The 12,540-nt window shown below is 43.4% G+C and overlaps 1 protein-coding gene across 1 annotated transcript in view; it reads left to right on the top strand.

The window, feature by feature from the left end:
- CMIP (c-Maf inducing protein) overlaps positions 1-12,540 on the top strand; it is a gene marked incomplete at its 5' end in the record, with an annotated part of 132,711 nt that overhangs the window by 103,634 nt on the left and 16,537 nt on the right. Inside the window, 3 exons of the mRNA XM_084270299.1 lie at positions 2,036-2,139; positions 2,783-2,887; positions 4,108-4,461. Of these exons, the coding sequence (XP_084126425.1) occupies positions 2,036-2,139; positions 2,783-2,887; positions 4,108-4,461 (563 nt within the window). The remainder of the gene's footprint in view (positions 1-2,035; positions 2,140-2,782; positions 2,888-4,107; positions 4,462-12,540) is intronic.

Below are 12,540 nucleotides of genomic sequence, written 5' to 3'. Positions count from 1 at the left end.
AAAGCCCACGATGGCAAAAAGGTCATATTCCTGGCTCTGAGCCTGCGCTCTGCAGACATGTAAACATTTTTGAATATTCTGTAGTGTTCAGTGAAATATCCTGTAAATGTTATTCTTGGATTCCAGGCTGATTTTTTTTTTTTTAAGTATCCAGACTCTTGAGGGGTCTGAAATAAAATCCAAATGCACAGTGTAATGCTTGTATTTGGTTAGCTTCAGAGAATTGGGTATATTTGCCATACTTAACATTTGCAGATTGAAAATCAACATGTCTGTACCGCAGCATGTAGTCAGAAAATTTATGGTGTCGTGTATTAATTGGAGTGGATTTGGGCACTTTACTGCTCTCTGGGGACTTCTGTACTGAATAGTCTTTCAGAGAACATGTGCGTGTGTGCACATGTAAATACAGTTATCCTTCTGGGGGACAGTGGTGTTGGCAGTAAACTTCATAACCTTACAAGGCCCCCTGCAATTCAGCGTGCTTAGAGCAGGAGACCGGGCTCTCTGTTCCTGCCTTTGCTGCTAATTTGCTCTGTGGCCTTTGGTAAGATCATGACAAGTTTTGTTTCACAGTTCCCTACATATATAAGGAGGAAAGAATCCTTCATTTATCTGACATTTTGGAAGCCATAAAGAAGGAGGATAGCTTTTTGTCTTGCTGGTACTGCTAGTTACTTATGTGTATTCTTCTGCACCTGATGTGGTGACAGAGCGTTGTATTATATTTAGAGATACTTTATGTTAGAGCAGTCAGCACTGACATCCTCTTTATGATGTCTTGGTCTAACTTCAGGCTTGAAAAATATCCTAAATAAATTTGCAATTGCAAAAGCTCTTGCAAAGAGTGTTCATGAAATTAAATGGTGTCAGATGCACACGGTCTCATGTGCTCAAACCAAGTGTATTTGCACTGGCCTGAAGGAGCTGTTAGAAGTTTAAGGATCTTAATTGTAAAACCAAGTGTAGCATCACCTATAGTCCCTTTGCTGTGTGAAGCTACCAGGTTGCCATTCAGTACCAGCAAAGAGTGACATTGGACTTGAAGAAAACATTATTTTGCCTAGGCTTGTATTCATATTTTTGGTAATTTTTCTAGCTGTAAAACTTAGGAGATGTTAATATAGTTCAGTTCCTGCTGCAGAAGTGCCTGAATAACAAAGGTTTCGGAGTATCTTCCCTTCTACAGACCACCAGTTTCTAACCACTTGTGGCATTTCTTCTAATTTTCACCCGTTAATTAGCTGTTAATTACTTTTTCAGGATTACTCTTCTTCCACAGCCAGCTGCTTGTGGGGTAACTGGGAGGGCTTGTTTGTCCTCAGTGGGCCTCGCACACCGCTTGGAAGTGCAGCTTTGTAGCTCTGTAGTGCCTGTGTAGTAAGGTCACACCTCTGTGGATGTGAAGAAATGTTCTGTGGAATAACACCAGACAAGATTTTACTCCCTTCACATCTGAAAATAGCACGTGATGGCTGGAGACACAGGTTTTCAGTTAGCAGGATTTAAGGAAAGCAACTGTTGATCTCGCCTGTCAAATTCACCTTGTAGCAGGAGTAAAATCCCCAGAGAAAGAACTGATACCTGGTTTTATACTTGATCACTTATTGATCGCATGTCAGGAAGATTTTCTCTAAACCCAGGATAGATAGGGTGTCAAACATGGAAGTAAAATCTTCTTTCTGAGTTTCATTTCTGAAAAGCTGCAGTTATGAATGGCAGCAACAATGCTAACCAAGAAAAAAGGCATTTCAAAATAAAGGGACAAAGTGAAATGTACAAAAGAAATGTAAGTGCAAGTAGGATTTTTTCTCTTTTCATTAAACATCTTTTGTTTCAAAGTGGGTATAGGGGAAAGGAGAATTGGAAAGCATGTCATTATTGGTGGGGAGAGCATTACTTTGGCATGCAGCGATACTGTGCTCTTGAAGCTGTCATAGTGAATTCAGTTGTGTTTGAGTTGATGTCTTTTGGAAACCCACAGTTTGGATGTGCATGTTTCACTGTCTTCACTGAGTCTCTCCTTTCTTGACAGGATTTTGGGAAGTGTCCTCGGTTGCGGCTGTTTACTCAGGAGTATATTCTGGCTTTGAATGAGCTGAACGCTGGAATGGAGGTGGTGAAGAAGTTTATTCATAGGTTAGTTACATTGAATGTACAGCATATTTCCAGTCCTGTGTACGTGCTTCCCTGTGTTTCTTCTCCCAGCTCTGCTCATCTCTTTACTGGCTGTTAAAGGCAGCTCATGTTTTGTGATATTGGCAAACAACAAATAAATTGGAAGAGTCCATGAGGCTGTGTTGCTCAACTCTCTTTTGGTTGTGGGGTGGGTTTGTTGTTGTTTTGGGGGTTTTCAGTGGTTGTGCTTTAGTTTTGTTTTTTAAAACTAATTGTCAACCGTGACTGGGATTTTCTTCCTAGTTGCATACTGGAAGCAAATGGACTTCTGAATGTACTGTGTGTACATTTTTTTATACATTTGGACTCAGAACCTCTGCAGAGGGATTTCCATTAACTTTACACCACATAAAGCTTAGTCATATGTGAGAGTTCTGGGGGGACTGTAGAGATAACACATCAGATAAACTGAAAAAGCAGCTTAGTCTTACTCATAAATGGGGCCATTAGGTAGGGATTTACAGGGTTAAAATTACTCTCTGTTACAGAGCTTCTGAATATTCCCCAAGGCTGTCTATCCAGTTCTGGCACCCTGCTCTGTCTGACTGTTTTTGCCTAGGGGAATCTTCCTCATGATGATGTCATCTTGTTTCTTGTTTTTCAGCATGCATGGTCCAACTGGACAATGCCCCCATCCCAGGGTCCTGCCAAATCTTGTAGCTGTCTGCTTAGCAGCCATTTATTCGTGTTACGAGGAATTTATCAACAGGTTCGTATGAATTCCCAGCCCTCCACATGCTACTTCCAAACCTGTGGGGTCTGAGGGATCTGAACACACCATTGGTGTTAGCATGGGTGTGGGACTGTGAGAGCACGTCTTCGTCCTCGCTCTGCCTGGTGCTGGTGTTACACGTGGGAGTCCTGGTCAGTCCTGTGTGTGGTTTTGTAGAGATGTGACTGCATTTGTTACACTCTCAGAGCTTGAAAACCTGAAAGATGCTGAACCTGCATTCACTGGTAGTCCCTGTGGCATGTTCTGAGGCAGCGAGCGTGGCACGCTGTCACTGTGCACCTTTGGCTCCCATGCTTGAAAACAGGGGCAGCGCTGGTAGTGCAAGGAGCTTGGCAGTGCCCTGTAAAGATGTACTGCAAGCTGCAGCAGCTTCCAGGATGAAGCTCAGCAGCCAGCTGCATGGTCATCTTGGCCACTGCTGAGATCTCCTGTAAGGCTGCAGCTGTACCCAGCCTTTTTAGGCCAGCAGAAGGTGAGAGTCTCTGGGAATTTAGCACAACACGGGGCAGAGCAGTGCCTGTTTTGTTCCCTTTCTGGGAACCTAAAGCAAAGGGAAAGGTGGGATCTTGAAGAAGAGGTTGTCTCTAAATCCCTGTCTATCTGCAGCCTTGAACCTGAGCTGGTTTCACAGTGCTATCTCTGTTATTGTGGAAAACATGATTCCTGACTTACTGCAGAATAGATGCCGCAGTCTTGACACACAAGCCAGTTTCCATTAGCTGTTGAGGGTTCCCCTCCACTCTGTTTCCTGTTTGTTTATGCCTATCTGACTTTCCTCATGGTAGAGCACGGACAGGGGCTGCTTAGTGTCCAACAAAAATTCCAGACGTGAAAGTTGCAGACAAATGTCTGGGCATGTGCTGTAGCCAGATACATACTTGGGCTTGGATTCTGTTACAGCTTAGCACAACTTGGATGGGAAAGTTCACCTTTATATTAAGCTGGCATGTCAATTAGAGCAATGAAAACCTCAAATCTTTGTAGAACAGGGGCTGCAGAACAGTCCTATCGAGGTCTTTAAGGTTTTTAATTGATTTCAGTAATCCGATTACACAGGAGAGAGCAATCTGGTGGGCTGGGGTGAAATGCAGTGGGAAATTACAAAAGCTCTTTGGCTTCTCAGTGTTGCACTCTCTCTCCTGGTCTCTGCTGTTATTTCTGTCTATTGAAATTATTTGTTTATTTTTAAAATTCAGCCGAGATAATTCGCCCAGCCTGAAGGAAATTCGGAATGGCTGCCAGCAGCAGTGTGACCGAAAGCCTAATCTCCCCCTCCGCCTTCTTCACACAAGTCCTGACCTGGTCTCTCAAGAGGCCACCTTGACTGAATCCCGTCTCAAACCAGTAATTGTCACTTCAAACGAGATCCACGTGGAAGTGGAACGCAACAACACAACTAATCAGAAGATGACAGCCAACGTGGGCAATGACAGCGAGCCCAACCTGATCGACTGCTTGATGGTCAGTCCTACCTGCAGCACCATGAGCATCGAGCTGAGTGCCCAGGCAGACAGGATCCTTGGATGTTATGTTGAAATACTCAAGATGCTGTGAGTAACTATTTTAAGCAGTTTTTTGAACAATGTCATCTTAACAATGGCCAGCTTTTCTCACAGACCTGTTGTCTTTAACATCTGCAGCCAGCAAACACATGGTTATAAATCTCAACTCCAGCTCTAGAGAGTCCAGCCTTTGAAAGAGACATCTGGCACTGCCAATATGTACTAAAAATAGCGTTAGGAAGATGAAAAGGGAAAGCTTATTTGTACAGTGAGCCTCGGGCATATTACAGAAGACAGGATGTTGTTGCCAGTGGTTTCTGTTTTGTTCTTGCCCACCAGAAGAAAAAAAAGAGAAAAGAAACCATTTGTTGCCTTCAGGGCTCTGGGGGTTGCCTGAGATGGAGCTAGAAAAGCTGGTCTGCGCTGGGCTGGGTGCTGTGCAGGGATAGGCAGCGCTGTTCCGGGGCTTCAGGAGTTGGGAGGTCAGCGACTGTCACTGAGGGGTTCTCCCTTCATGTGTTTGTAGAAAGCTTATGACTTAGGGTTGCTTGTATTGGAGTGGACATTCTAACTGTCAGCCAGTTGCTTTGGTACACCAGACCTTTATTAGTGAATGAATGTTCAAGTAGCCTGTACAAAATGCTGTCTCTGTGTTTCCTGGGAGGCAAATCCTCTGGATATCTTTAAGAGGAATATAAAAAAGTTCTTCAGGAAGAACTTGTTTTCTCCCTACAGAAATAAATCAAAAGGAGTAACACAAAAGGTGGGCTGCAGAATGGAAGCTGTAATGCAAGTGCAGTAAAACAACTGTGTTGACTTTGACAGCCAGCTTGGCTGCTGCGTTGCAGCATGTCTTTGGGCACGCTGTTGAATTTCTACACTAGTTATTTTTAAACAATGTCAAGCTTAATGAAGTAATAGTTGAGTTCAAGACATGGTGGAACACAAGACATGGTGGGTGAAATTTGGATTCTGCTGTAAACCATGAGCATGTAGTGACTCTGAAGTCAAATGCAAATCTGGGCGTATGCTCATGGGGAATTAAATGAAATCCAGCTGCTGTGATGGAGGATTTTGTGGAAGTTTTGTCCCACACTCTCATTTTTTTAAAATACATAGTACCATTTTTCAACACAATTCCTTCATTCACTGTGGAGCTGGCTTGCAAATGAATATATAAGCACACACTCAGAAGTGGAGGCAGGACAGGTGAATCCAAGATATTTTTCCCATTAGATTCTTGAGCTGGAAGCTGCTGAAGGCTAATTTTATTCCTGTTCCCCCAGCCTAACTGCTTCTGCCTTTAAAAATATTAGCATTAAAAAACCCACAGTATCTGACTTTGCTCCATCTGGTACCTTCTAAGTCTCCATGCACCTAGGTGCTACATTAAACACATGGTGTGTTTACCCCTGAACCCTTGACTCCTGGTGTTCTCCATCAGCACCTATGAACTCTCAGTCCTGATGCTGGCTGGGATGTTGACTCACTGAATGTTAATGGTTCAGTTTCATCATGCAGCTGAGACACAGAGACTAGAAACAAATTCACAAATGGGCATGTTCTTTCTCACAGTCTGCATTTTTAACATTTAGTATGCCAGGTCTCAATTCCTATGTAATTTCCTAGACAAAGAACTCTTACTTCTCTCCATACCTTTAAATGACATGGGGGGTTTATATGTTTGCTCTCTTTTTGAAAACCAAGCTCTTCAGTAGCAACAATCAACATGGGAACCTGCTGTTGAAGGTGTGGAGCAGCCTGTTTTTGGCTTGTACCCTGGTATGAAATCCATGGGCTATGTATAGTGAAGGACCAGGCATACAACTCCTCAGGCTGCCTGTGCCAGATTCTGCATCCTGCTTGAGAAATCATGACCAATGGGAATGTAGAGCAGTTTTTAAGGTTGAGCTGTGGCTGATGTATGTTGTAGCTCCACTGATTTGGGTTCCTCTCTGTTCCTATTCATCTCTTGATTTTTGCCGGGACCTGGAAGCATTAGTGCAGAAATGAGTGTGGCTCCTGATTCTGCCACTGGCTTATTCAGAGGTTTTCAATAAGTTGCAGCTTTTTGTGCCTCAGTTTCTTTATCCATAGAATATAGGTAAAGATTTTGAATGTTGTTTTTTTAAACTCTGAAACCAGTAACGGAAAAACATTGTGCAACTGTTAGTAGTTATAATGCTGTTGTGATGCTGCTTCCTTGCATGCTTAAACTCTTGTTGAACAAAGGCTTTCTGATGCACTAAATACTATTACTGTGCTTTGAAATAAACAAGAATATGAAGAAAGGGATGTGAAGAACATGCCAGTAGGAAGAAAACATTAATTATAAAACAACTGCTATACAGGAGCTGAGCTCTCAGCGGGCAGTCACTAAAATAATGTTCTTATTAATAACAGTTGAAGCCAAACATAAATAAGTTGCTTAGCATTGAATTTAATTGTTCTTTTAGGTGTCTGACTCAATATCATCATCAAAACAAGAGAGTCACCAACAATGATATCTTTTTTACATAATTAACTTAGGGCAGCAGGGAGTAATTTATTTAGGCAGACTAATTATTGAAAGCCTAGCAAATAAGAACTCTTAGCAGTATCTTCAGCAGAGGACATTTGAGTGTTCGCCTCACTCCTACACAATACTTACTTCTTTAAGTGCTTCTAATATTGATAAGAATGTAACAGCAATTGTTTAATAATCTCTGCAATACCTCACATTTTGCACAGAGGCTAAATGTGCAGATTAGAAAATCCATCTGTGGGGCTGTTACCGTAGCACCAAGAATGTCTGAGACCCTTTTTCTAATGTGGTTGAGTAACAGAACGCAACTATTGCATGCTAAAGGCAAACAGAAAGCCGTGGTTTTAAAGTCGCTGGCAGATGACCCAAAGTCTGGGCAGATTTGAAAGGAGACACAGTCCCTGGTGGGACATGCTATTTTTGTCCTGCACTCAAAAGTGGATCAAACTTCTGTGTCAATATCCACTAATGCATTCTGGACTCTGATCCTGTTATTGATGCCAGTCAGTGCCTCCTGGATGCTACAGGTCTTAAACTGGTGTGTAGAAAGTGCACTAAATTAATTGAAATCTTTCTCTTCATCATATTAAATTAGAGGCTCTGAGAGCTGCTTAGCCTTGTCCAGCTCCAACTTGCATGTTAATGTTTCCATGTATTAGAGAATTTCTTGTACAGCCAAACTTGTGTTTGAACAGCACAACTGTGGTCAGATCTGGAAGGAGCTTTGTGTCCTCTTTCTTGGGCTGGGTATCTTCAAAGGCTGCGTGTCACCTGAAGCACCCCACTGATTCCCCTCACAACACCCAGCATAAGCAGGGGACACTTAAATTGTGTCCACAGTGTAATCTGGATTAACAGACAACAAACTACTCTGGCTGTAGGAACAGACACACCTCCCAAGGAGGCTGATGCTGAGATTATGATATATCGTAAGCTCTCACCCTTTGTCTGTGTTATTGTTTGTTTCTATGGCTGCCTGTAGTTGCAAGGGTCCTTCTAGATGCCCGAACACTTGTACCCCTCCCCAGGGGCAGTGTGACCAGGGTAGTGTTGGCTCTTTCAGGCAAATGTGCATTGCTTTTTCCTGATGCTGCCATGCCAGCTGTGGGCAGTGGAGGCTGTGTCTGTCCTCGGCAGTCAGGGCAGGACCTTTTGAGGGGCTTTCAGTGAGGCTTATTTTTCTTCTTGCAAAAAACCAAACAAGCCCAGCTCAAAAGAAGGCTGTATGTGAAAAGACACCTTGCTGCTCTGCAGACAGGAGGTTTGTGCCCTGTATGGTGTAGTCTGATGCAGCTTTTTCTTAGCCTGCTCAGGAGCCCCGAGCTAAACCTCTTGTCTTACAATTAGAGGAGTTGGACTTGGACCCAGGGAAAGAAGGGGTACACAACTGGAGGGCTTGATCACCTTGTTGTCTGATATCAGAGGAGTTACCTAAAAGATTTTTGATCTTGCCGGGCTGTTCAGTCTGGAGAAACAAGCTATTTCCAAGCAGCGCTTCTTGTCTCTCTATTACCCTCTAAAGAGAGGGCTCAGGGCTTGCAGTCTCTTGGCGATAAGACCGACAACTTTCCAAACGCCAGCACCCACTGGAGCTTCCCCTGCCTTCCCTGCATTCCCCAATAGGTCAGTGGCGTGCTCTGAATATCCCAAGTGGATTCTCTTATGTCATGTTTATCAGGGTTGCCCTGGGCTGCTAATATGTTTTGGATTGTTTGTGCTGCACATGACATATGGGCAGGTTTTCATTTTGGTGAAAGGTGATCCTGGGGAAGGAAAATGTATTATGTTGGCAGCCCGCTAGTGATGGTGGCCCAAAGGCAAAGTCCCTGCAGTCAGGGATTAGTTCATTATTATGGTGGGACGATGTTCTGGCCAACCCCCTAAAAAGGGTTTCTGGGGAAGGAAAGCTGTGTGCAGCAGCAGGTGACCTCTCTGACAGCCTTCGTGCCGTGGCACCCGTTTCCCAGGAACCCACAGATCAGGCTGCAGCTTGCCTGCTGTGATACCTCAGATTGCAAACCCCACAAACACTGGAGCCATGGGGTACGTCAGGGAGTCTTCCCTCCCCTTCTGCTGGTGTAAGCCCATCCTGGGATTTAAGCTGTGTGACGAGTGTTCAGCCCAGCGCCCTTTGAAGAGCTCCAACAGGAGTTTGTCACCCGAGTTCTCCGCACTCCCTCCTCCTCCTCCTCCTCCTCCTGGCATGGCCTCTTTGTCTGGCCCATCGCTGTGGTTGTTAACTGCAGCCAGAGCTCATCTCTCTCCCTTTCTTTCCCTGCTTCAAACGCTTCTCTCCTGTGGTAGAGCTTTGAATGGATCAAAAAAAAAAAGAAGGCAACTGTCTGAAATGAAAGAAGAGTGCAGATGAGATGAGCACAGACAGAAGGAAAATGTTTTTGAAAAGGGAATAGGTGGGAGGAGGAGAAACACCGTAGGCTTTTAATAAGTAGTTTAGTTTTATTCTTGGGCTGTGTTTGTTTCATGTTCCCTAGCTCAGATTGAAAGGATTATGAGTTTTGTAGATTTTATGTTCAGGTCCTGCTCGTGTGACCAAACTCTATGGATTTTACAGGAGATGGTTTTCTTTTCTTTCTTCTCCTCCTAGGAAAACAGGCTATGGTTTATTTTCACTGCCCCCTCGCAGACCTGCTCTGCAAATGGATGCCATACATAACTCCCAGCTTCAAGAAAAGTCAGGGAGTGATACTATCCAATTCTTTCTGCAGAGTTTCACTTGGTCTTAGTCTATTGCAAAGCAGCTTTTTTTCTTTCTCTTGCAATTTCCTTTGAAGATCAGCCACGGAAAATGGATTGGTTCACATTATTACTAATCACAACTCTCCAGATTGCTCAAGGAGGAATTTTAGTGGTGTAACATAACCTGAGATGTCATGGGAACTAAGCCTTCCAGTGGGTCTCAGCTTTTAAGCTTCTCTTAGGGGAGATTTGTATGTGCTTTATCTCATGTGATGTGAAACACCTTCGGTACCTTGGAATTTTCTAACCTTTTGACTTTTGGGTCTCTTCTGCTCAAAAATCTGCTCTTAAATTTGTTGGCACCTACCAATAAAAATACATTGGTTTGAGAGCAAAAAGAGTTACTGGTTTAAGTAGGAGTTTCCAAACAGTACAGAGGTCAGAGTTGCATGTCACTGACCCATTCAGTTTCTCTGTAGGTCAGAAACAAGTAGTCTTGTAGAGAGTCTCAGTTAATCAAAGCTTGGTTAAAATAATCCAGAAGGCTCATTTTAGAGGTGCTCCATGAGAGGTTTCCTTGACTTGTTTGAGTTTCTGTGAAAACCCTATCCTCAGGTGTTCAGGATACTCACTTCACAGAGACTAAGGGGAAAAGTAACCCCTTGCAGTGAAGTACTGCTTCATGTCTTGCTGTTCTGAGGCAGTAAACAGAGTTGATTATCTTCCTTACTTGTCTAGTGTCTAAGCAGGTAAGGGGGTTTTGTCTCTGGAAAGAACCTTGTGAATGGGTGATCACAAAGTGCTCTGTCTCCAACTTGGGTCCGCCATAGGTAAGTGTAGCACTGCTTACCACAGTTGCTCCTAATTTAGACCAGAATAGAATTGTTGATGGGCTTAGAATTGAAAATTTGGCTCAGTGGCTTTTAGAACAACAGGCATGGGCATGAGGTTTCTTGTTTGGGTTACTGTAGCTTCACATGGGCCATGCTTCATGTCTCAAATTCTAAAGATAACGAGAAGAAAATAAACAAGTTGTGTTTATTAGGGGACATAGCCAAGACTCTCAAATGTTATTTGCTGGGTGTTCTGAAGAGAACCAGCACTGAGTATGTTGCCTGGCCAGTGCCACCTCAGTTGCTGAACTGCCTTGAAGCCTCAGCCTCATGCCTAAGTGCTTTTGTGGTTGTTTTACAGCTGCTGGTGGGGAAGAACTCAACACAATGGTTTGGTTCTTGGTGTCTTGGTGGAGGCATTTCAGGAAATGACTGGAAAGTACATGCTGGGATTAATACCCATGAAAAGGGCAACTACTGAAATTATAGACAGTTCTGTGCTAGGTTGCACTTAGTATGGGAAAGGAAAGGGTCTGTATTAAACCTGGGACTTTTGCATGGCAGTATGGAAGAACAGCTACTAATCCATCCCATAGTGCTTTTGTATGGCATCCATCTGTTTTTTAATATGTTAAGCTACTGTCAGGTCACAGTTGTTCTTGTGGATTGGTTACTTGCATGAGATACTATAGATGTCTGTAACCTGAACTCGTACAACTCTGGGGCAAGTGATAACTGCCACCTTGGTTGATTTTTACATCATGATTATTCCTTCAAATTAAAACTTCTGTGTATTGCTTCTTAAAAATGCCCTGCTCATGCACATAAGTTTTCTTTGTGTCCATGAATGTGCCCTTGTGGCCTATCATTTGTATTACCAGTTATGGAAACCTCTGCTTTATGTGGTTCAAAGAGTGGATGAGACATTCAGAAATGCATCCATCTTAAATTTCTCTGGCCTAGAACCTTCTCTTTGCAAAAACTGCATTATTTTGGAATGCTTTCTGTGCATATGTTGTCTGTTTCTAATACTATCAGTGGATACTGTCCATTTGAGAACATTACATTTCGTTCCATCCTAAAGAAGCACCACGCTCTTGTGCCAAGCTTGCAGTAAGATGCAGCCAGTAATCTGACTTCTAAAACTGAAATCCAAAGTGTAACAGCAGACTGTAGGCTCTTCTGCACTATCTTCTGCAGAAATCCCAAGGTGTTTCACCCCGTAGGAGGTTTCCTACATTTTATCTCTGGCTGGTGGGTTCTGTGCCCCATTTTGGTGCTGACTTAACAAATGCACTTGTCCTCTGTGTGCCTCACTTCAGATGTCTTGCAGTGGTTGTACCCTTTGCATAGCGCATTGTTACAGTTTGTAATTAGTGCTAACTAATAGCTAACTGAGCTCCTTTGAAGGAGAGGGTGGTAGTGGGCAAATCACTGTTCCTACAGGAGAAGCCCAGGTGTTTCACCACGTGGATTTATTTTGCTGGGAGATTGGTTTGCGTTGATCAGCACAAGCTGTAAAGCAAAATGTTCTCTAGATCCTGGTGCACATGAGCATCCTCTTACGGATGGCTCCCCTTAGAAGGACAGCTCTGTATGCTGACAGCAGAATGAAAGCTGAATGCATCAGCTGGGAGCTGTGATGCTCACGCAACAGGGAGGAGACAACTTACTGGGCCCACTGGCCTGACCTCCCTGCTGTGGTGGTTGTCCTCATTTGTCCCCTTTCACTCTTAATAACTTTGACAGTCCTTCCTTTTGTCGTCTCTCACCTCTTAAGCTAAAGACTTTATACTGTTTAGATTGACCCATTCCTTTGTGCCAAGGTCAGAAATTGACTGTGGGAAGGTGTCTTGGTTTTTACAGATGGGCTTATGTCTTACAGCAAAAAGAAATAAAGTAATTCCAATTAAACACAGTGCAGAGCTGTAAATAGCAGTGGCCTGGAAATTGCTGTACCAACTTAGATGAAAGTATTACGTAGTGATTAAATGTCAACAGGTTTCATGAAGAGCAGATGTCTTTAAGTTGACATAAAGAAGGCCTCTCTGGAGGTCATTGCAAATACCAGAT

Source organism: Gallinula chloropus (assembly GCF_964237585.1).
Source record: "Gallinula chloropus genome assembly, chromosome: 13".
NCBI classification, from domain to species: domain Eukaryota; kingdom Metazoa; phylum Chordata; class Aves; order Gruiformes; family Rallidae; genus Gallinula; species Gallinula chloropus.
This window is presented reverse-complemented; position numbering and strand designations above follow the sequence as displayed.